We start from the raw sequence: 21,886 nt of genomic DNA on the forward strand, positions 1-21,886 counted from the left end.
CCAGCCCTATATTTACAGTTCACGCTTGATCTCGATCCTAATCCATGACCTTTCAATATTCGATGACATTCGCCGGCATCGTTTTCATGCCCTGGTACTGGTGTTTCTAACACCGCGTAGCTCGAAACGTGCCTTTGTCACCTCATCTACCGATTATCGACTTTTTCTTTATCGATATTGTCTGGGGAAAATGCGAAGGCGCCACTTCTCGCGCTAAACCTATACTGATTTAATGTCAGAACTTACACAATCTGCCGCGACGCTGTGTTATCCCTAAATCGCAGTTCATTAATTGAGATAAGCAAGACTGACGAAACCAAATGAGGGCTGGCGCAGCACTAGTATTGAACTGAAATTTCCGAACCCTCATGCGTTTTTTATTCATCCTCTCTCTTTTTTTTTTTACTTCTTTACTAATCGTTCCTACAGCGTACACCTGACCAGGCTGGGTTTAGCGAATCTCTAATCAATGATTTCCGACTTCCTGTCAACGAAACATACCTTATACTACATGCCTTGTCCTATTCTGCAGGTGCTGAAGTGCGGCGTCGTGGAGTCAGTCATGTCCTGGGTGACATTCAAGGCTGAAAAGCAGCTGGGCCTAAAATGTTCGGCCAAAAAACACTCCAAGCTGAAAGGGATCCCGAAGCTGGAGGACGCCAACGACGCTGGTACCAAGAACTCGGTCGACTGCACGTTAATCCTGACCGAGGGGGACTCGGCCAAAAGCCTGGCCGTGTCCGGCCTGTCGGTGGTGGGCCGCGACAAGTTCGGCGTGTTTCCATTGAAGGGAAAGATCCTCAACGTACGGGAGGCCACGCACAAGCAGATCTTGGAAAACGCCGAGATCAACAATGTCATCAAGATCATGGGCCTCCAGGTCAGTAGTTACCTGCCTTCTGTGGGTCAGCTAGATGGAGGTCACGGGAAGGACAAACCTTCGAGCCTCATAATTTTATCGGTGTCTTATTATTATTGAACGTGACTTGAAACATTCACTAACCAGTGCGCTACAGCGACCTTAAAGATTTTAAAACGCGCTAGTTGTTTGGACTACACGGACACTGTAAAATTACAATGCGTTGCATTGGGCCGGAAACATGCAGCCTGCCTGCCAAGATGAATGGCCCTGCTGCTTGCTTTCAGATATTTCGTAGGGCTGAAGACAGGCACGCCGAGACATTGTTGCGAAGCTGAGGATAGTACAGACGACCACGCTCGCTGATTTCGTGCGGACAGCGTTACATTTTGCATGCCTTTGAACGCATTGTAAATAGACTAATCTTTTAAAGCTCTCTTCTTCCCGTAATCATATGTCTCAGCGATGTCGCCGCAAGCCTTCGTTTCGTCCTGTAATGTGCAGCTGACATTCGGCGTCGTTACTTATCAATAATCCACCTAGAACGTGAAAAACGAGAGAGAAATCTGGGCGTTTTTTTAATTTTGGAAACTGCGTCACGTCCATGTTTTTCACCACCAGGGCCTGTCAGCTTCGCTTAACTGTCGACAGCTACTTCGGAAGGCGTGGGATACAACGTGTTAAAGTTAAATTCGGTCTGATGGTATACCTTACTTAACGTTAGCCTTGCTTTGTTTCCCTGAGCCATGTTGGGCATGATTGGTCGCATAACGCCTTTACAGCGTTCGCTTCGGGAACGGCCGGCTCAGATAGCACAAAACGATATAAGTACTCGTATCAAATATGACGGGTGAGGAAAAGAAATCAACACTTCCTTTTTTTTCAATCTGCAGTATAAGAAAAAGTACGAGACTGTGGATGATCTCAAAACGCTTCGCTATGGCCGACTTATGATCATGACAGATCAAGACCAGGATGGCTCTCACATCAAGGGCCTCCTAATCAACTTTATCCACCACAACTGGCCGTCGCTGCTCAAGCTCCCTTTCCTCGAGGAGTTCATCACGCCCATCGTGAAAGCAAGTCGCGGAAGCAACGAGCTGTCCTTCTACTCGCTGCCCGAGTTCGAAGAATGGAAGACCGCCACCGACGACTGGCAGCGCTGGAAGGTAAAGTACTACAAAGGTCTCGGCACCAGCACCGCCAAGGAGGCCAAGGAGTACTTCATGGACATGCTGCGGCACCGCATCACCTTCCGGTACCAGGGCAACGAAGACGACAATGCCATTGAGTTGGCCTTCAGCAAGAAGATGATCGAGCAGCGCAAGGACTGGCTCCGCAGTGGCATGGAGGAGCGCAAGCAGCGACGCGAGATGGGCCTGCCCGAGCTCTACCTGTATGGCAAGGACACCCGGAACGTGACGTACCAGGACTTCGTCAACAAGGAACTAATCCTGTTCAGCAACATGGACAATGAGCGTTCAATCCCGTCTCTGGTGGACGGACTCAAGCCGGGCCAGCGCAAGGTTCTCTTCACCTGCTTTAAGCGTAACGACAAGCGCGAGATTAAGGTCGCCCAGCTTGCGGGGTCCGTGGCCGAGCACTCGGCCTATCACCACGGCGAGGTCTCTCTCATGTCGACCATCATCAACCTGGCGCAGAACTTCGTCGGCTCCAACAACATCAACCTGCTGCTGCCCATCGGTCAGTTCGGCACGAGGCTGCAGGGAGGCAAGGACGCTGCCAGCCCTCGATACATTTTTACCATGCTGTCGCCCCTGGCGCGTCTCATCGTGCCCGCGTTGGACGACCCGATCTTGGAGTACCTGTACGACGACAACCAGCGGATCGAGCCCGAGTACTACATTCCGGTGCTTCCCATGGTACTCGTCAATGGCGCGGAAGGAATTGGCACTGGTTGGAGCACTAAGATACCGAACTATAATCCACGCGACATAATTGCCAATCTGCGGAAGATGATTGCCGGTGGGGAACCAGATACGCTGAAGCCATGGTTCAAGAATTTTCGCGGATCCATAGACCAGGTGAGACTGATGGCTGCTGCGCTAACGGCATTGATTTTATTTTTATTGTTTGCTGAAATTGAAGATACCGTGCTGACAAATGAGGATATCCTCTCTATGAGGACAGTCACTGCTGTACATATATATTTTAAAGTGTATAGGTATTAGGCACCCGTTCCTGCGTTGGGCGTCGGCGTCCCTCGGCGTAACCGAGCGAACGAGCACAGCGAAGGATGAGAGTAGGACGCGGAGCACAGCGGGGGATGAAAGACGGCGAGAGCAAATTTAATGTGTACATCGATAAAATCTTGTCCTAAGAAACATCAACGAACAGGTTTCAGCAATGCATTAGCACCTCCTATTGTACTCATTTTCATTTCAGTGCCTGGTGAAGCTGTAGTACGGAAGCCTAATTGCAGGAAATAAAAACCAAAGTGTTGTACAGCAGCGAATGGTTTAGTTTTCGGGGCCTTCTGATAGTGCAGCCGGTTTCACTGAGCACTTTTACACTTGTAATACCATATGAAAATTGTGGTGTCGCGTCTGTTGTTAAATTCGTCAGGCGACAGCAGCGTTTAGGTACCTTGTTTAAGGCTGCCGTTAGTTGAATTCGACGCAACTGCCAGGCTGCTCTTTATTTTAATCTTATTGATTTCGGGGTGGTCGGCCGATCGCTCCAACCTGCTTTCGACAAAAGAAGTCGTATGTACTGCTGTCACACAGGTAGAAGAGCAGAGATTCATCATGAGCGGCGAGGTGGCCGTGCTCAACTCCACCACCATCGAGATCACCGAGCTTCCGGTGCGGGTGTGGACTCAGGCGTACAAGGAGGCGGTACTGGAGACCATGCTGCACGGAACAGAGAAGGTACCGCCTCTCATAACTGACTACAAGGAGTACCACACGGACACCACCGTCCGCTTCGTGGTTACCATGACCGAGGAGAAGCTGGCCAAGGCCCGCGAGGAAGGACTTCACAAGGCATTCAAGCTGCAGACGTCGCTTACCACATCCTCGATGGTGCTGTTTGACTCTAAGGGCGTCCTGAGAACCTTTCGGAGTCCTGGTGACATCCTGCGTGAGTTCTACGCGACGCGCGTGGAAGGGTGAGTTTGGTTCCGTCAGCTGGGATATTGCGTGAGCATGTGATTACGCGGCATCTATGAAATTTTACTTACGAACTTCTTTTGCTTCTCCTGGCAAACACGGCGCGCTAGGCCTAAACGAGATATGAAAATACTTGTTCGGCCACTCTTTCGCTAATTTCTGCCACTCAGGGTAGCGCAGAGGCTAGCGCAGTTATCGCGACCTTTTACCGAGAAAATCCGATATGACTGTGTGTGCCACTTCTGCAGGTATGTCAAGCGAAAGGCTTACCTTATCGGTCTGCTGTCTGCCGAAGCGAAGCGTCTTGAAAATCAGGCTCGCTTCATTCTCGAGAAGATCGACAATATAATAAAGATCGAGAACCGGCGCCGCAAGGAGATGATCGAGACACTGCAGCGACGGGGCTATGATCCCGACCCCATCGTCCTCTGGAAGAAGCTGCAGCTGCAGCAGGCAATGCGCCGGGACAGCCAAGCCGAGTCGCAGGACGAAGCTGAAGACTCTTGTGAGTTTTGTCACGAATTTAGAAAAAAAAAACATTCTTCGGCGTTTACCATGGGCACTTCGCGTTGAATTACAGATCAGCACTTTCTTGTGCTCTTGTTTGTATAACGCGTCTTAGCCGTACGATGCAAGTCTATCTCTTCCATACAATATAAGTAAGTACCTGTACAATGTGAAGGTGTCCTCACTCATTCCAATGATATAACAGTGTGCGCAATAAGCATTACAATTCTGCAAGTCTCATTCGCTTCGAAATAAGGCCGTCCGTAGTATAGCGAACGTCTCGCGTCCACTTTCTCGCAGGTAACTTCTCTCCAAGCATAACAGCGTTCTTGCTAATGCGCCATATACTTATTTCATGGTCATAACGTAGTCTAATCGAAAATGCATTCATTGTAATCACAAACTGGGCCAGTGGGTGGAGCACCTGGTTCGGTCATGGAGGATGCTTGGTTCAAAGCTAACCGCCGCAAACCCTGCGGTTTATGGCTGTAAAAATAGCACCTGACCAGGCGTCTGGATTTTCCAGTGATAGCAGCGCGGAGTAAACGACACACAGACTGAACAAGCGCTGCCTGACAACTGAAAATTTATTGGAATCGAAACGTGACATCTGCAATCAGTGAAGAACAGTTAAACTGACGATTACAGACTTATGCAGTCAAGGAGTAATGCTGAAGCTGCATTCCTTGAATGTAGCTTCAGCCAGAAGAAAGGAATACGTCACGTTTTGTTTCCAATAAAATTGCAGTTGTCATAACAGCGCTTGTACGGTCTTTAATTCTCTTTGGCTTGTCGCTTAATGTGCGCTGATATCGTGAACAAGTTCCAATTAACTCGCCTGGTTAATTCGCTATCCTTGTACAGTTCTGACTTGCTTGCTTTGCAAGAACAAAAAAAAATAAACTTCACTTGTGACAAACTACCTTGTTTTCTGACAGTCAGAACCTTAGTTACGTTACAACCCCCCCTCCTTTCTTTTTTATTGCGATAGCCATTATATGAACAATCCAAGCGCATCCGTCGGCGTCGCCGTGATGTTCCGTATAAAGTCCAAGGGCGATTACACGCCGTATGCTGTGTGTGCGAGTGAAAGCGTTCGATGATGAGCCGACGACGGTGGCTCAATCTCGCGCGCGATGGAGGAAAATGGGGAGGGAACGTCGCGTGCAAAGCACCGGGGGTGAGGGGGCGTTCTTTTCCGGCGGCGACTGCGTCTGTCGCGGCCGCCGGTCCTGTCCTGAAAGCGATCTGCGATTGGTGAGCGTGCGCCGAGCGCTGATGGCTTCGTGCGCGCTGTGTTTTCGCCGCTTAGCCCGCGTTGAAGCGAGTGGCAGCACAAAGGTCTATTCGCTCGCTGCTGCCGCCACGCTTTCTCACTCCAACGTTCTGACAGCGAGTGTGCGCGGTCATTGAGAGATGTATTCAGGTTTGCTTGTGCGCGCGTGACACCTTACTTGTTAACATTCGCTTACTAACTAAATTAACAAGTTCATACGGCCGATAAAACTACTATCCTTCCTTCGTATAGCGGTTGACTAATTTGCTGTCGCAATCGATGCTTCGCCTTTCGGGCGAAACCGCGACTTTTTTTTTTCGCACAAAATTCAAGCTCTTCAATTTGAATTGGTGCAGCCGAGGCACAGGACGAGGACAGGGACAAGGATGGCGGCAGCGTGCACTACAACTACCTCCTGGGCATGCCGCTGTGGAGTCTGACCATGGAGCGGAAGGAAGACCTGCTCAAGAAGCGCGACGAGAAGCGCCAGGAGCTCGATGTGCTGCGCCGCAAATCGCCCGCTGATCTCTGGGAGGAAGACCTGGACGCCTTCTCGTCCAAGCTGGACGAGGTGGAGCAGAAGGAACGTGAAGAAGAGAACTCGAGCGCCGCCAAGGTGATCAAGGGAGCCAAGGGCGGGCGCTCCAAGGTACTTTGGTTTCTTTTTCTTTTTTTTTTTCGTAATGTGATATAATTTTGAGCAATAAGGGAGCCGCGTCTTGTTACGCTTTTTCAAGCTGCCAGTACTTAAACCTAGTGGTTCAACGGGAACTGCTGGCAGCCCTTGGTTTGAGTAATGACTTGGGCGCAAACAAAACCCGAAACGTTACTACAAGACGTGCTTCTCGACTTCACGATAGCTGGAAAATTGTTATACTTTGTCGAGATGTGCGGATCGCTTTGCAGGTACACACAGAGAATAATAGACAGGGTGTTTCAGCCAACACATAATTGTTTTTAATTGCCTGTGGCAGACATTACTCGCGAAAAAAACTGAAATGCATATTCTAGTAATTAGTGAAAATGCACTAATTAAGTGTTAATTACATTATGGGACGTATTGAAATTCACAAATTCTGGCGGGTGAGGCTGCACGGCATGTCCATTGAAAAAAAAATTTGTGGAAGGCACCATTACGAGATGTGTGTCGTGAAACTGGCAATAAAAATGCACTGCCATTACACTTACTGTCTTGACGGAACGACTTTTTATGCATTGAAGCAAGAAGTAACTGGAACGCCACTGCATGTCTCCGCAAGGTTCGGCAATTAATATCTCGCAACTGGTGTTATCCTGAGAATTCGTTCCAAGTGGATGGGTCTTGCGAACTCCCCGGCTAGAATTTGTAAATTGCAATATGTGTCATAAGTTAAATAGTTAAAAACTTAATTGGTGATTTTTGTTAATTAGTTGATTATGCAGTTTTTGTTTTTTTGTGCAAGTAATGTCCGCCTCTTCGCGAGTATGCTATCTGCCACAGGCAACTTTAAAAAAAAACGTGTTCAACGTGTTCGTTGAAACACCCGGTGTATTGATGCCTCTACGACCATTTGGAGAAGTTGGTAAGAGGAAGGAAGCTAAGTGCCTCATTGTGGTAGCTTTACACGCAAAGCTCCATAGTAAGTTACATGTCTCTTTGACGTTGGCCCGTCATCAGCCCCAGTCCTCAAATTACCTCACCTCCTTGAGCCGGTACCTTTGCCGGAATGTATCGCGTCCTTCCCATTCCCACACGAGGTGATTAACATTTGGAGTTACCTCCCTTGCGTATGTATAGCATTTCACTTGCAAAGGTGTTTGCGGGAGGTCACGCTCATTGTGTTGCCGTCGTCACTGCCATAAGGTGATGTTGTTTGTTCATGGCCAATTCTTACCGTATATAGGGCATAAGCATGCGTATACTACCTGTACTCGTCACCAAAACCTGTACTTTAGTATATCGTGCCAAATTCGTGCTATGCTAGACTGCCGATTGTTTCTTGTGTTGGTGATGGGGGTAAGTGAATAGTACCTCAAGACGCACGTCGCCAGGTGAATTTGGACCAATGTACATGCGCACCCCCCTGAAAAAACTATCGGCCGCGTACAGATCATAACGTGTTATGTCGGCCGCTAAACTTGAGGTGCAACGACTCTAAATAACCACGCTGCACACATGAAGCAACAGTATTGAGAAATATTACGTTGAGCTGTACTAGTACAACAGCCGCTCCTACCATGAAAGGAGGCTTGACAAGCCAGAAAACTCGAGAGCACGTCGCTCTGAAGTTCCCGCACCAGGTCGTTGTGACGTCACAGATTATAGCGCCGTTTATTGGAGCTAGTTAATTGTAGATAGTTAAGCTTACCATATGCATTGTAGAGAAACCAAGACTCAAACTAACGGGTATCAATTACTTTAGCTGCGCCAAACCAACCCACCACCTTGAATTCCGTGATGCCACACTTGTTGCGGTCGTACTATTGCTGTTTCTGCGCGAAGTTCCAAGAAAAGAAATTCGGACTACATTCTCTCTGTAGTAATATGCTTTTCCTGCCAAATGAATGAAAATGGTTTTCAAGGGATGCCCTCTCAGTCTAAATCCTTGATCCGGGGAGTATGGGATGTATTCACAGGACGCCACGTACGCCATTTTGCAGTCCTATTCACAGCATCCGCTGTGCTGTTGGATATAAGCGGATCTAGATAGCACGCAGATTTTCACCGTAATAACTCTACTGCAAAATCGCGACCTGGATAACGTCAGTGCATACCCCTTATACAGTATGCTGGAGCTCTGCTTTCGTTGAGCTAAAGAGGCCCCTACAACACTTTTTATTCAAAACTCTGAGCATTGGAATGAGAGCGATGCCTGTAAATGAATATATACCCGAAATGTTTTTCTAAAGAACCTGATAATAACGGAGATATAAGGATCGATACTTACTTTCCCCATTATCTAACACAACGTTCCCTCTCTGCTTAGATGGCGCTAATAGCAATACCCAGCCGACTGCTCCTTTGGTCTTTTTTTTTTTTTTTCCTGATGCATTTATGGCAGGGCCCTTCAAGGCTGCTATCTCTCAAAGGTGACCGTGAGCGACAAAGGGAGTTAGGGTTAACCGTCGCTAGCTTCCTCGTTTTCTATAGAAGATGGGAGTGTGCACGCGTGCGCGACGTCTTTGTCGGGGAGTAATTCATGGTCATGGAACACTTGCCCAGTAGATGGCGTCAGTTTGATGTCGGGGAGGTTAAGGACGTTATAGACAGGTAAGAGAAAGAACGCGATCTTCAATACGAGATGCGGGCGCCCTGCGGCATCCAGCGGTGTACGGCGGAATATTTCGCTAGCATGTTAATGGTGGCATTGTTTAGATTGCGAATGCTTTTATTGCGATAGCAATGATATGGACACTCCAAGCGAATTTTTGCCGTCGGCGTCGCCGTGAGATTCCGTATATATTTAGGTATATGTAAGCTAATATATGCCATACCATGCTATATGGCATGATGCGGTATAATTATATGCGGGTTATATATTGCCACACCATATTATCAGTAAAGTTGCTCATACCATGGCTTACATTGCTGACAAAATTATTCATTAGAGTTTTGAGAATAGCAGGCCACGAACAAATGTAACGAAACAAAACACCGACGGCGCATTCCTTTTATCTTAAATCATCTCAGACGTTAATATTAAAAGTGCGAAGCAATAAGAGGGCTCGAAGCTGAAAATGATGTCTTTTTTTTTTTACCGCATTCGGAAAGGTGTTGAGGTGTCTTCAAATTCACACGTTGGATAGGCACCTAAGGCAACTCTGGTCTATATATTTATCTCGAAGGCTGCGGCGCCCAAGAAGTCCGCAAACGAGACGAAGCCGTCGGCGTTCGCGGATCGCGTTGTGCCGAAGATCGAGTGGGAGGCGAAGACCAAGACCACCGGAGCGCGCCGCGGGCCCAGGAAAGCCGCCACCGACGCCCATGCCGAGGACCACGCCGATGATGGCGACAACAACGATGGAGGGGGAGCCGGGCACGCCTGTCCCGACGCTCAGCCGGCTGCTTCCGGTACGGCTGCTTCCGCACCCACCAGGGCGCCCCAGCGGAAACGCGGTGGCGCCACTAAGGTCAAGCCTTCGGGGAGCAAGGCAGCGTCCAAGAAGAGGAAGAACTCGACGTCGCACAGCGATTCCTCCGATGGCGAGGAGTCACTCATGAGCTTTGGCTCGGACGACGACGACGACGACAGCAGACCTGCTGCGGGTCCTTCGGTAAGCACAACTGCGGGACCTTGTTAGTGTTTCAAACAAACTAACCTTGTTAAATAGTGACCTGCTTCTGAAACCTGAGCATTCCAACAAGGCGAGTGACACGGGACATGGGAAAGTTTACGATACGAGGTCTGACTGACATTTGAAGGTCTTATTTTTCGCAGGGCTAAAAGGCGGGAAAAGAGAGAGACGTGGGAGGGTGGTACATTTTCAGGGTGGTCTGGGAAGAAGCGATGTTCGCATGCGCGTTATACCTCGGCACAGCAAAAGTACAGTGTTGTCTCTCTGTATAAAATATTACGCGACAAACGGTTTGCCTGGATACAGAAGGCAACAGAAGGATATGGGAACAGGGGATGCATGGTCGGAGGGAGGGAGAGAGACCGAGGTTCTCCGATTGTGATACGTTAGACCTGGGAATGCGGGTGGGGCACGGGTGGGCGGAAAGCGTCACGTTTCTTCTAAGGTTTCTTCTAAGGTTTCTTTTTAATGCCGCCCACAAACGTTAGAGATGGTCGTTAGAGCAGGTCTGAGGGTGCAACTACAAAGGTAAAAAGGAAATTATAGATCATTGGGCGCACCTATTGCCATTTATTCTGGTGTGAGGTATTTTTTATATAGTTTGAAAGATGGCTTTGTCACGCACAAAGGCCTATATAGTACAGTCTCAATGTTAGATGCATCAACGATCTCGCGCTGCAGTGCGTGGTTGCTTAAGGCAAGAGCGGCGGTCGAAAACAGGGCTTCATCAGCAGGAAGTGCAGCCAACCGTTACGTTGCTGCTTTCCGAAGATTGCATGATGTTAGCATGCTCCCGCAATCTGTATTAGCACACCGGCCGTCTGGCCACACGAAAGAAATACGCCACAGAAAACGTGTGAACACGCGTTTGACATTGACATTAGATTATTGACATTACACATTAGATTATATTGGAGGTACGCTCCACGATCCCGAAAGTTGGAGCTCCAATTTTCTTTAGGACAGTTGATAAAGCTATTGCTGTCAGTGCCATAAAGTGTCCGGTGCACGAATTGTGCCGTCACTGCAGGTTGAAGTCAGCTTCAAGTACGGCGCCTCATCTCAGCAGGGTTTGCTGAGACAGTAGGCTTTGCTCCTGACAAACTCGGCCGAGAAAATGACGGCATAGATTCAGAATCGTACTCCGTGTATGAGTAGTGCAGGCAAACCAAACAGAAAACAGCCGTAATACTCTGTCCGTGGCGTCTCTCGTAGACCTAAGGGCAAGACGTGGTTTGGTTGCGAAGCGTAGGAGCGAATGCAGGGAAGAATCGCACGAGAAGGGTCACCGAGTGTCTATGTGTTTTCTACAGCGTACACCCCTATCATGTGGCCAAATCTACGTGTAACGTAGGGTTCATGTACTAACTATGCATTGCAGAAGCATGCTATGAAATTTTTGGACGGCACCGACTATAGCAGTTCACTGAGCTTGGCTGGAAACGCACCGAAGCGCATTCTGAGGCGGCAGCAGACATGCGCACGATTTCACAAACGGCGCTCTCGCAACACGTAGCGTTTTCGCCAACACATGTCGCTGATTGAAACATCACTTCTTTAAATGCATATTCTGATGTCTCATGATTCTTGACACTTCGGTGCACAATTTCGCTATAATTGTTTATTTGTGTGTGCGTGAGGTCAAACAGCGCCCTTCCCTCCCTACTCCCCCCCCCCCCCCCCCGAAAAAAGAGGACGAAATAGAAGACAAGGCTAAGTGCTGGCCTTGTCTGACATAAAACGGTGCAACAGGGCATCGAGGACGTCGAAATACATCGTTACAAGTCCATTATTTATATGCACTGCGGTCGCAGTGCAAGAATAGCCCAAAAAGCGCTAACCAAAAGTCGTCGGTGATAACGTAACAATGCAGCAGGGAATTTTAATTGTTACGCCCTTGTATTAAGTTGCAGCTGACATACGGACTAGTATGACAGAACAAGCGGTATGCTCATAAGGGATCTGCAGACATGAGGCATGCTCTCAAGTAGAGCTAGTACAGATAGCATAGTGTAGTAAAACAAGTAGAGAATAGTATATTGAGGAAATGTTGCTGGGTAAGTCGGTACAGGAAGTTAAATTGCTGGAATATCTACTCTCCTTTTTTGTGCTTATTTTTTCCATCGTGTCGTGTTAAAATAGTCGTTAGAAGTTATCGCTTGTTCGTATCCGTCATTTCGTCCGTTTTTGCCTTCGTGCTTCAAGTCTACTAGTTATAGAAAATCACTAGTCTGCTCTCAAGCCTTACTAGATTTCAACACAAAACACTCGATTGTCTCTATTTTCTTTGGCAGCATCGATTGGATGAGTCTGATGGTAGTAGCGCTCATGCTCCATGGGGAGTGTCATTTCTGGAGCGCAACTGCGGACCATGGAGCCTAGTACTTTGAAGCTCGTCAGTTCGCCGATTGAAACGTGATAACAATTTTTATCGAACAAGATTCACTGCTGCATTGTCCCTGTATCACTGGCGTTTTTTGGATGTCGCTTATCGAGTCTCGGGCGCATGTGCAATGCAAAACTATGCTTATCGACTGCAGGCGCATGTACAATGCAAAACTATGCAGGGAATACCGGTCGGTAGTCGGTGCCCGCGTGTGTCAATTGTTTGGGCCCCTGCGTTGTCCTCTTGAACCCTTTTGAAATTAGACAAAAGAATCAACCACCTATAACCGAATAAAGGCTTGTATCTCCTTGTCTGTTCTTTCTCGTAATTTCTTTTCGCACTTGCGTTGTAGTGCACGTTGAAGAACCCCAGGTGGTCAAAATTAATCCGGAGCCCTCCACTACGGCGTGCCTCATAATCAGAACTGGTTTTGGCACGTAAAACCCCAGAAAGAAGACCTTTTTTTTTTTTCAACTTTCAATATCCTCATGTAACGCGCAACATTTTCAGCATCAAGAGGAGCGGCAGCGAGATCCTCCCAAGAAGCGCGGAGCCCCGGCCAAGCCGTCGCAGCGGGACGCAGCCGCTGACGAAGGCGACGAGGACTTCGTCAAGGCACCCGCCAAGAAGCCCGTCGCATCTTCTCGAGCAGCCAAGAAGGCCCCGGCCGCCAGGCAAGCCCCAGCAGCGGCGGACGGCTCCGACTCCGACCCTCAACCGGCTCAGAGGAAGGCGGCGGCCAAGAAGAAGCGGATCGTGCTGTCCTCTTCCTCCGACGATGACGACGCACCTACCGTGACCGCGCCGGCGCCGTCAGGCGCATCCACCAGCGGCCGCTCCAGAGCGCCGCAGGTCAAGTACAACTTTGGAAGTGACAGTGACGACGAATTCTAAAGCATGTTGCCGCTACGCAGCCATATACCATAGTGCGTTCTGGCATGGCCGCTGATATACTTGTGCGTTGAAGACATGTGTGTGAGTTCCTTGATGTCTGTAGGATCTCATCAGCGGTAGCTACTCGGTGGACATTTTGTGCTGCCGCCATCAATGTGACCTCAACGAGGGTGCGAAGGGACCTTCTTGGCAAGTCGTCGCAGATTTTGTGTCAGCGTGCATGTTTGTGTCTTTTTGATAGTTTAGCGATCTGTTTGTTCTGGCGTCATCTGGCAGGCGTCGCCTTTGCCGAAGAAATAGCTTTTTTTTTTCTGTGCCTTCGTTAGCCATTCTTTTAATTCAAGTTTGTATGTCACGTGTGTTTTTTTTTCTTTCGTTATTTTAATTCTTTATTATTTTTTGTGGGGAGGGATGCAGAGGAACATTATGCTCCCATCTGGCAAACGTGACCTTGATGAGCCCATGTTTCCCGCGAAAGACATTGCAGCCGACTTCTGGAATTGTCGCCGTTCAAGTTTGTGTTCGCGCAATTTCTCTTTCGTTGGCTCATACTCCGACAGCTATTTATGCTACATGTGGCAGTTTGTCGCTCTCGAGCGGGTACAGGAAGCTTCGAGACGTTATGCGCGAGTGCCGCGATTTTAAATAGTCGATTTTAAACTAGTTTTACGAGAAAGTACTGGTTATTACGTTAGCCAACACAGTAATCAGGCGATGTTTTTTTTTTTTTTTTTTTTGCGTGTTCACCAGCTCAGTCTCTTCCCCTCCTTGTCGTTATTCAAGCGTTTTTAACTTTGACAGTACCGGGTGGCGATCAGTGTTTCTTTAACGGAATAAAGGGTCGATTTTATTATTTTCTTGATCTTATTTAAATTTCTTGCTATTAAAACGCCTAGTTAGAGAATGGAGTGTATAATTGCAAGCTCAATCTATTCGGCGCACGAATTTTTTTGTACAACACACTTCAAGACCAAGTCACATGACCGAAATTCCGCCAAGTCTCGGGGGAAGGAGGTCGCGGGTGCGTCGTCGGCTCCCTGAGGCTGTTCTTCTGGATCCGCTTGTGGTCGGCGTGTACGGTTGGCTTGGTTATTGAAAGAGCACGCAAGTTGCAATATAGTATTGCGGCATTAAAATCTAAGGTAGGCAAAAGACTGGTCTGGCTAAGTACGTCGTTGCAGCTTGGAATGTTTTGTGGCCTATTGTATCGGCGCCGTGTCCTTTTCTTTTTCTTTTTTTTTCGTGGCAGTATTGCGCGGCCTGTGCTCATTTTATGCCTTTGGTATTAGCCTTCTCATAGCTGATTTGGCATGTAAGCTTTAGTTCAGCCTCGGTCTCAAATTATCACGGAAGAAATGGAACTGATTTCAACAAGCGTAAGTTTCCCAGAATTTCCAATGTTAGTATTCGGAGGGCATAGCCAAACTCATTGATGGCGCTTAAACTCCTAGTGCTCCTGGACCAAACATGTTCGCTGATCTAATTTATTTATTTTATACTATACTCCGGACAAACGGTCCAAGCCGGACAGGGTTTACAAATATGAAGAAAGGCATGATAACAAATCGCACATTAGTACGTAACAAGTCGCCCCCACAGGTTCTAAATCAATGGGGGCGTGCCCCCACACTCATAGCTGTGCCTCCCCCCCCCCCCCCCCCTTTCTTCATCCCGCCTACCGCCCGTGAGGCTAGAGACTCCTTTGACTAGTTAAAGGGTGCATGCTCCCTTCCTTCGACAAACGAAAAAAAAAAAATTTCTGGAAGCTCGGGACTTCTGAGACTCTTTGTCGGTGCTTTTCCTGCATGCGTCGACACAGAGAGAGAGAGAGAGAGAGAGAGAACATTTTTTTTTTTTAATGGTCACAAGACTGTGAGGAATAGGGTCCCTGGAACAATCTCAGCGACAGCACGGGCCCGTTGAACTAGGGCCCGGCGGACCCCGGGATGCCCGTATCGGAGGGCATTTTCCCACAGCTCTGGTGCGGAAGCGGTGCAAGTTGACTGGAGTGGAGAGCGCTGCCTGTTTTCGTCTGGTTCAACGTATCTTCCATTCTGAAGTGGTTCTCGAGGAGTGAAAGACTGATGCTATATTCTGCAGCCCTTGCAGGAGCAGTATCAACGCTACGACTTGAGGATGCCTCTTGTTCTCTCCATTTTTCTTTGCCCTTATTAAAGCCCATGAAAAGCAAGAAGATAACAAAGGTCGGTGTAAGCCTGTTCCTAGAAAAGCACGATTTAAATTGGACTGCAGCCTTCATTTCTCTGCACTGCGCTTCGTCAGTGGTCGTTGATATACAGGGTGATGAAAGTTAAGTCAAGTTTTTTTTTTCAATTAGGCGCTTATACACCATCTCGCAAGCTGTTGTCAGCACTGGGCCTCTTTTGATTATTCGTCTCTGACAGTCCCGGACTGTCCGAGAAGCTGCACACGCAATGTTCATTGGCTGAAAGCACTGATTCGGGCTGTCCGGGACTGTCAGGGACGGATAATCAGAGGCCCACTGTGGAAGCCACATGAATTCTTAGCCAATAGGGAGGCCGAATGCCCCTCGAGATGTGTTCGTCCTCACCGTGTCGTCTGCTCAACGTCTGCTTGCCATTCATTTACATGCTCCACGGCTGGTGGATTGACGCAAAAAAAAAAAAAAATGCCATGCCTGCGCGGCACACGCAGCACAGTCACAGCGTAAGCTAGACGAGCGTTTCGACAGTACTACCTAGTAATTTGAGTGAATGCATCAGGAACGCGCTTGGGACGCCGTCGCGTGTGCAAGCCGATGCGTTCCATCGCCGATGGCTAGCGCCGTTCGGCCCAGCCAAGCGGCCGACAATGCAACTACGGCTGTCACATTCGCTTCCATTGCAACGCGCCCAATCTAGCGCAATCAACGTGATCCCGAGCGTCCGTCTAGGGAGCCTACATGCAAGCGCTGTTGTAAAACAGCGCTTGCATGTAGGCTCCCTACGTCCGTCGGTATGTTAGCGCCATCTAGTTAAGGAGTCAGCAAAATTTACAGTGTCTGAAAGGTTGCGTTTGCCGGCGCCTTAACTAAATGGAGCCACCATACCGGCGGAGGTTTAGGAACGCGTTCGCGTTCCGCGTCTGAATCGCATCTCGTCGTCTGCGCCTGCGCGCCTGCATAGGGCACGTTTATAACACATTTTCCCGCTCTCGGATAGCAAGTGCTTGCGTGGCTCAGTTGCACATATGCTACCTGAAGGCATCAATGTTGCCAGATTCGAGCCCCTTCACGTTCATTACATAACGAGGGCTCGAATCCGGCAACATTGATGCTTTCTGGTAGCATATGTGGGTTTATTGACCAGTTGCCTTCACCCATAAATATCACGTACTCGTGACGCCTGCGGCAGGAAGGATGTTCCGCATCCGCCGCCTAGGTTTGTGAGTGGTGGCGCTGGCTAACACTCGCAGGGTTAGTTCTACTTGTAAGACATAAATATCTCAGAAAGTGGGTGGGAAAACGGCGCCGCGGTAGCTCAATGGTGAGAGCATCGCACGCGTAATGCGAAGACGTGGGTTCGTTCCCCACCTGCGGCCAGTTGTTTTTTCATCCATTTTCATTAATTTATAATTTCTTTAATTAAATTAGTAAGTACAAGTAATTTCCCCATATGTTGTCCTTGGTGTCATGGTTTGTTGGCTTCTTATAATATGATATATATATATATATATATCATATAATCGACCTATCTTTATGTCCACTGCAGGACGAAGGCCTCGCCCTGCGATTTCCAATTACCCCTGTCTTGCGCTAGCTGATTACAACTTCCACCTGCAAAATTCTTAATTTCATCACCCCCCTTCGTTTTGTGCCATCCTCGACTGCGCTTTCCTTTTCTTGCCACCCATTCTGTAACTATAATGGTCCACTGGTTATCTACAATACGCCTTACATGGCCTGCCCAGCTCTATTTCTTTCTCTTAATGTGAACCAGAATATCCATAATGCCCGCTTGCTCTTTGATTCACACCGCTCTCTTCATGTCTCTTGACGTTGCGCCTAACATTTTTCGTTCCATCGCTCTTTGTGCGGTCCTTAACTTGTTCTCGAGCTTCTTTGTTAACCTCCAAGTTTCTGTCCCACATGTTAGCAATGTATAACAAGCCCGCACATAATAAACAGAGTACTCTTCACGTCGCCATTGCAAACTTCTTTATTCTCCTCTGCCCCCTAGCCCCCTTACTTCAAATTCTGTATTGTCTTCAACTGCCTGAGCACGCTTCACAACGATTGTACAGTTTTCTTTTCAACGACCGTGGTAGCTCAGTCCAATATATATATATATATATATATATATATATATATATATATATATATATAGAGAGAGAGAGAGAGAGAGAGAGAGAGAGAGAGGGGTAAACTGCGCAATGCGACATGAGCCCCCAGACGTCACCCCGTCACATCAGATGTACTTCCGGAGCCCCTGATTGTGACCTAAATGTAGATTCGCTTTTCGAATCTGGAGTAATATATTTCGACCTTCCTAAGACTTTCGACCGCGTTCCCCCCCAGAGACTGCCAATTAAATGTTCAAGCCTCCGCATTGACCTACTTTTCTCATCCCGCATGGATGTCCTGCTTCCTCACAGACTGCATGCAATGCACAGTAATCGGACGCGTCAATTCAGCATTTGCTAAAGTGTTCTAGCGCGAGCCGCCAGGATCTGTGCTCGGCCAACTTCTAAATCTTCATACATGATCTTCCGTCCGGTATCGCATCGACCATGCATATTATCTATGACTGCGTCCCTTACCGTCGCAGATCCTCTCGTAACGACCAATCATTGCTACAGAAAGGAGCAACCAGTAAAGCTATAGAATGCTGGCGTGCTCCGTGTCACATTCAGCTCAATTCTCGTGCAGGTATCACAATAGCGCACTAACACCACCCACCACTATGCTTTATACCCAAGTAACCTTGAAATCGGTTAGTCTCGAGTCGGGGACGGCCTCACACGCCAGACAACGAAAAGTGGTGGTGACTTGTGGATTGAAACCACGCGCGCGATCTTTTCGAACACGCAGCTTGTGGGCCGCTTCCGTCACCATAACTGTTACCTGCCGCGTTTATCTCCGTAGCTAACGTGTCGACAAGAGGCACGCGATACATATTTTCTCTATATGGAAAACTGTTCCTATAGAGTGCTAAATAATATTTGATAAAGCGCTTGGCCCGAACGACACGAAAGGAATGGTGATGATTTGAACGTTGCGCGGCATCTGACAGTGATTACAAACATTTAGCAGCAGCGTCAGTCCACGGAAAGGGTCTGCTCTGAATTTGTTCGAACGCGAACGCACACACGCGTAAAATCGCTCTCGGTGGGAGGAGGTTCGAGCTCGCGAATTCAGCCACGCATCTGGGAACCTTAACCCTTTCAGACGCTAATTTGTTGTCACGGTTGGTTGAAAACTTACTTTCACCGCATTTCTTACATCTTCAGAATCGTAAAATGCTTACAGCTGCACAATAGATTAAGAGTTTTCAGTTATTTAGTGAGTTTTGAGAAGTTTACAGATTGTTGATTCCATGCAAAAACTCGCTGCAGGTACATCAGATATGCGAACATCAACTATTTCATGTCTACCAGGCTTGAAAAGCACCTATCTAGCCACTCGAAAATTATGACTAGCGCAACACACCGTGAAAAACAATGAAAGAATTGAACCCGCTACATACAATGACATACTCACCCCACCGAGCAAGACACCCAACCATTTACCTTCACACTAGTTTTACTAAAACAATTCGCGTCTGTAATTCAAACATGCAGCACTAGTAAATGCGAAGCATTTCTTGGCAAACATTTGTCACTTTGACAGTATCTATCTATCTATCTATCTATCTATCTATCTATCTATCTATCTATCTATCTATCTATCTATCTATCTATCTATCTATCTATCTATCTATCTATCTATCTATCTAGCCGCCTATGTCTTGGTGCTCTCATGGTCGTATCGTTAGCTCGGTATTTTCCAAAATTGGCATACTATGACAAGAGTGTATGGCGAACATAAATGATAGGTCATGACATGAATATCATGACATGTTTGTCATGTTGGTCATGAAACATCTGCCTACGTCTTGGTGCTCTCATGGTCGTTTCGTTAACTTGGTAGGTACCAAAATTGGCATAGTATGACAACAGTGTATGACGAACATAAATGATAGGTCATGATATGAATGTCATGACATGCGTGTCACGTCGGTCATAAAACAGCCGCCTAAAATTACAATGACTCAGCGAAAAAAACATTAACACTCTAAAACCATTGAAATGGGTTCGGACGTGGGTACAAAGTGAAGGCAACACTAAAGGATGGTGTTAGAGGTCATAGTCATGAACATGACTCAGCAAAAATGACAATTACTCAGCGAAAAAAGATTACCACTTAAAAACCACTCAAATAGGTTCTGACGTGGGTAATAAGTGAAGGAAACACCAAAGGATAATGGTAGAAGTGGGTTCTGACGTACGTGGGTACTAAGTGAATGAAACACTAAAGGACTGTGGTAGAAGTAAGTCATGAGTATGACTCAGCAAAAATGACAATGACTCAGCAAGAAAGATTAGCACTCAGAAACAACTGAAATTGGTTCTGACGTGGGTACTAAATGAAGGAAACACTTAAGGATAATGGTAGAAGTCAGTCATGAGCATTACTCTGCAAAAATGACAATGACTCAGCGAAAAAAGATTAACACTCAGAAACCACTGAAATGGGTCCTCACGTGGGTACTAAGGGAAGGAAACATTAAAGGATGGTGGTAGAAGTCATTGTCATGAGCATGACTCAGCAAAAATGACAATTACACAGCAAAAACAAAAGGCTAACACCCAGGAACCACTGAAATGGGTTATGACCTGGGTACTAAGTGAAGCAAACACTAAGGGATGATGGTAGAAGTCATAGTCATCAGCATGACTCCGCAAAAATGACAATGACTAAACAAAAAAAGATTAACACTCAAAAACCACTGAAATGGGTTCGGACGTGGGTAGTAAGTGATTTCGCATGTCGATGGGGGCGAAATGCGAAAACACCTGTGTACTTAGATTTAGGTGCACGTTAAAGAACCCCAGGTGGTCCAAATTTCCGGCGTCCCCCATTACGGCGTGCCTCATAATCAGATCGTGGTTTTGGCACGTAAAAAACCTCATAATTTAATAAATTTTTGATTAGTCTGAAATGACTAAACAGCCCCCGTAACTCGTTATCTTATTTTTATGAGGAGGAGCTGTGGCGCTATTATTGACGAGATTGCAGTGCGCTTTCAGAGGACGAGAAAGAGGTGCGGGCAAGGAAAAAATAAGTCGGCACTGTGGATCATCATCATCATAATAGACGGCAAATTGCACTCGCGTGGTCTTTTGTTGTTATCAAAATGATAAGGCTAGTCCAACCGAAAGTAAACTACATAACTTTCTGTGGCAACGAAAGAATATTACAGGGGCGGAGCGTCTGCACATATGTCAGTGCGCCAAGAAGTTCGGCAGCTCTTGACAGTGCTTTAAGATATTGAATCAGCGTAGTTTCCACGTGCGAAGGTTCCACGCTTGCGCGAACGCGGAAGAGAAAAGCAGAAAAATATAAGTCAAATCTTTCGTAAAGCTTGCTGTTGTAAATAAGATGTTTGTGTTTTCTCTTCCCCAGCCTATAAACTATAGCGCGGATGATAATGTGGGAGTTATTTTTTTTTTTCAGGGGGGCTCTTACTTGTGAGTGCTTTGCCTCTGTAGATTTCCCTTCACTGCCACAGAAAGTTCCCTGCGAGTGTATTACACTGTGCTGGTTCTGAACGCGCTTCACAGTGTTCCAACGCTCAGGAACGTTGGAAGACTCACTGTGACAGCTAATGGTTTTAAGCACGATGTAAAGCCTCCAGTGTGAGCAGCTGAGATTCCACCGAGAAAGGAAGCGACCCGGTGGTGCCTCCTGGGACCGTTTTACGGAATCGATGCAGGAGCCAATGCTCCCTCCTCGCGATTAGATAATAGCCGGTCGACTCGAGTGGCGGGGCACCGATAACATTGTATAAACTCATACGTTGCATCCAATCTGAGTCGAATATGCTGCCGTGTCGAGTATTTGTCGTGGCTGTATAGTCGTGCGCGGGACTCGGACGGCGAGTGAGTCAGACTCGGGAAGGATATTTTGCCTCCCACCGCTGTTACGAGACGGGGCAAACAGAAATGGCCTGGCCGAATTCAGCGGGATCTTGGAGCGTCTTTCTTGCTAGTGTAGCGACATTCATCAGCCTAGCGGCGGGCGACGGGACTTGCGAAATAAGCGGCGGATACGACTACAAGAGGTTGTTTACGTGAGTACATTAGCGAGCACCTTTCACTTCGTGCCCTTGCAGCTGAGCAAGAAAGTCTGGGAAATGGTTACAAAGCCGACTTGCAAACGCCGGGTAGCTGTACCCCCTTGCAGACAGCGAAGATGCGTAAATAACGGAGGCGTCGTCACACATATTGTTTTAACCGTATCGTTTCCTACTAAAATAACTCGAGGGAATTCTGGAGCT

General features: G+C 47.6%; 2 protein-coding genes and 1 non-coding gene across 6 annotated transcripts in view; all 3 read left to right on the forward strand.

Annotated features, from left to right (window-relative positions):
- Window positions 1-14,469, forward strand: part of LOC119446008 (DNA topoisomerase 2-alpha) — a 37,615-nt gene extending 23,146 nt beyond the window's left edge. For 2 of the 4 annotated variants that reach the window (XM_049663804.1, XM_049663805.1), the window contains exons 6-12: window positions 533-880; window positions 1,753-2,904; window positions 3,607-3,989; window positions 4,239-4,495; window positions 6,130-6,422; window positions 9,599-10,027; window positions 12,945-14,469. In XM_049663804.1, coding sequence (XP_049519761.1) covers window positions 533-880; window positions 1,753-2,904; window positions 3,607-3,989; window positions 4,239-4,495; window positions 6,130-6,422; window positions 9,599-10,027; window positions 12,945-13,328 — 3,246 coding nt within the window. In that variant the 3' untranslated portion in view covers window positions 13,329-14,469. The remainder of the gene's footprint in view (window positions 1-532; window positions 881-1,752; window positions 2,905-3,606; window positions 3,990-4,238; window positions 4,496-6,129; window positions 6,423-9,598; window positions 10,028-12,944) is intronic. The other 2 variants (XM_049663806.1, XM_049663807.1) reach the window with 1 other exon arrangement.
- Window positions 14,470-16,817: 2,348 nt separating this feature from the next.
- Trnat-cgu (transfer RNA threonine (anticodon CGU)) lies at window positions 16,818-16,889 on the forward strand. Its single transcript has one exon. It is a non-coding gene; the product is annotated as a tRNA-Thr (tRNA).
- A 4,503-nt stretch (window positions 16,890-21,392) lies between these two features.
- The window catches only part of LOC119446009 (uncharacterized), a 29,811-nt gene continuing 29,317 nt past the window's right edge, over window positions 21,393-21,886 (forward strand). The window contains exon 1 of the mRNA XM_037710316.2: window positions 21,393-21,679. Within this exon, the coding sequence (XP_037566244.1) occupies window positions 21,552-21,679 (128 nt within the window). The 5' untranslated portion in view covers window positions 21,393-21,551. The remainder of the gene's footprint in view (window positions 21,680-21,886) is intronic.

This window comes from Dermacentor silvarum, chromosome 3 (genome assembly GCF_013339745.2).
Source record: "Dermacentor silvarum isolate Dsil-2018 chromosome 3, BIME_Dsil_1.4, whole genome shotgun sequence".
NCBI lineage: Eukaryota > Metazoa > Arthropoda > Arachnida > Ixodida > Ixodidae > Dermacentor > Dermacentor silvarum.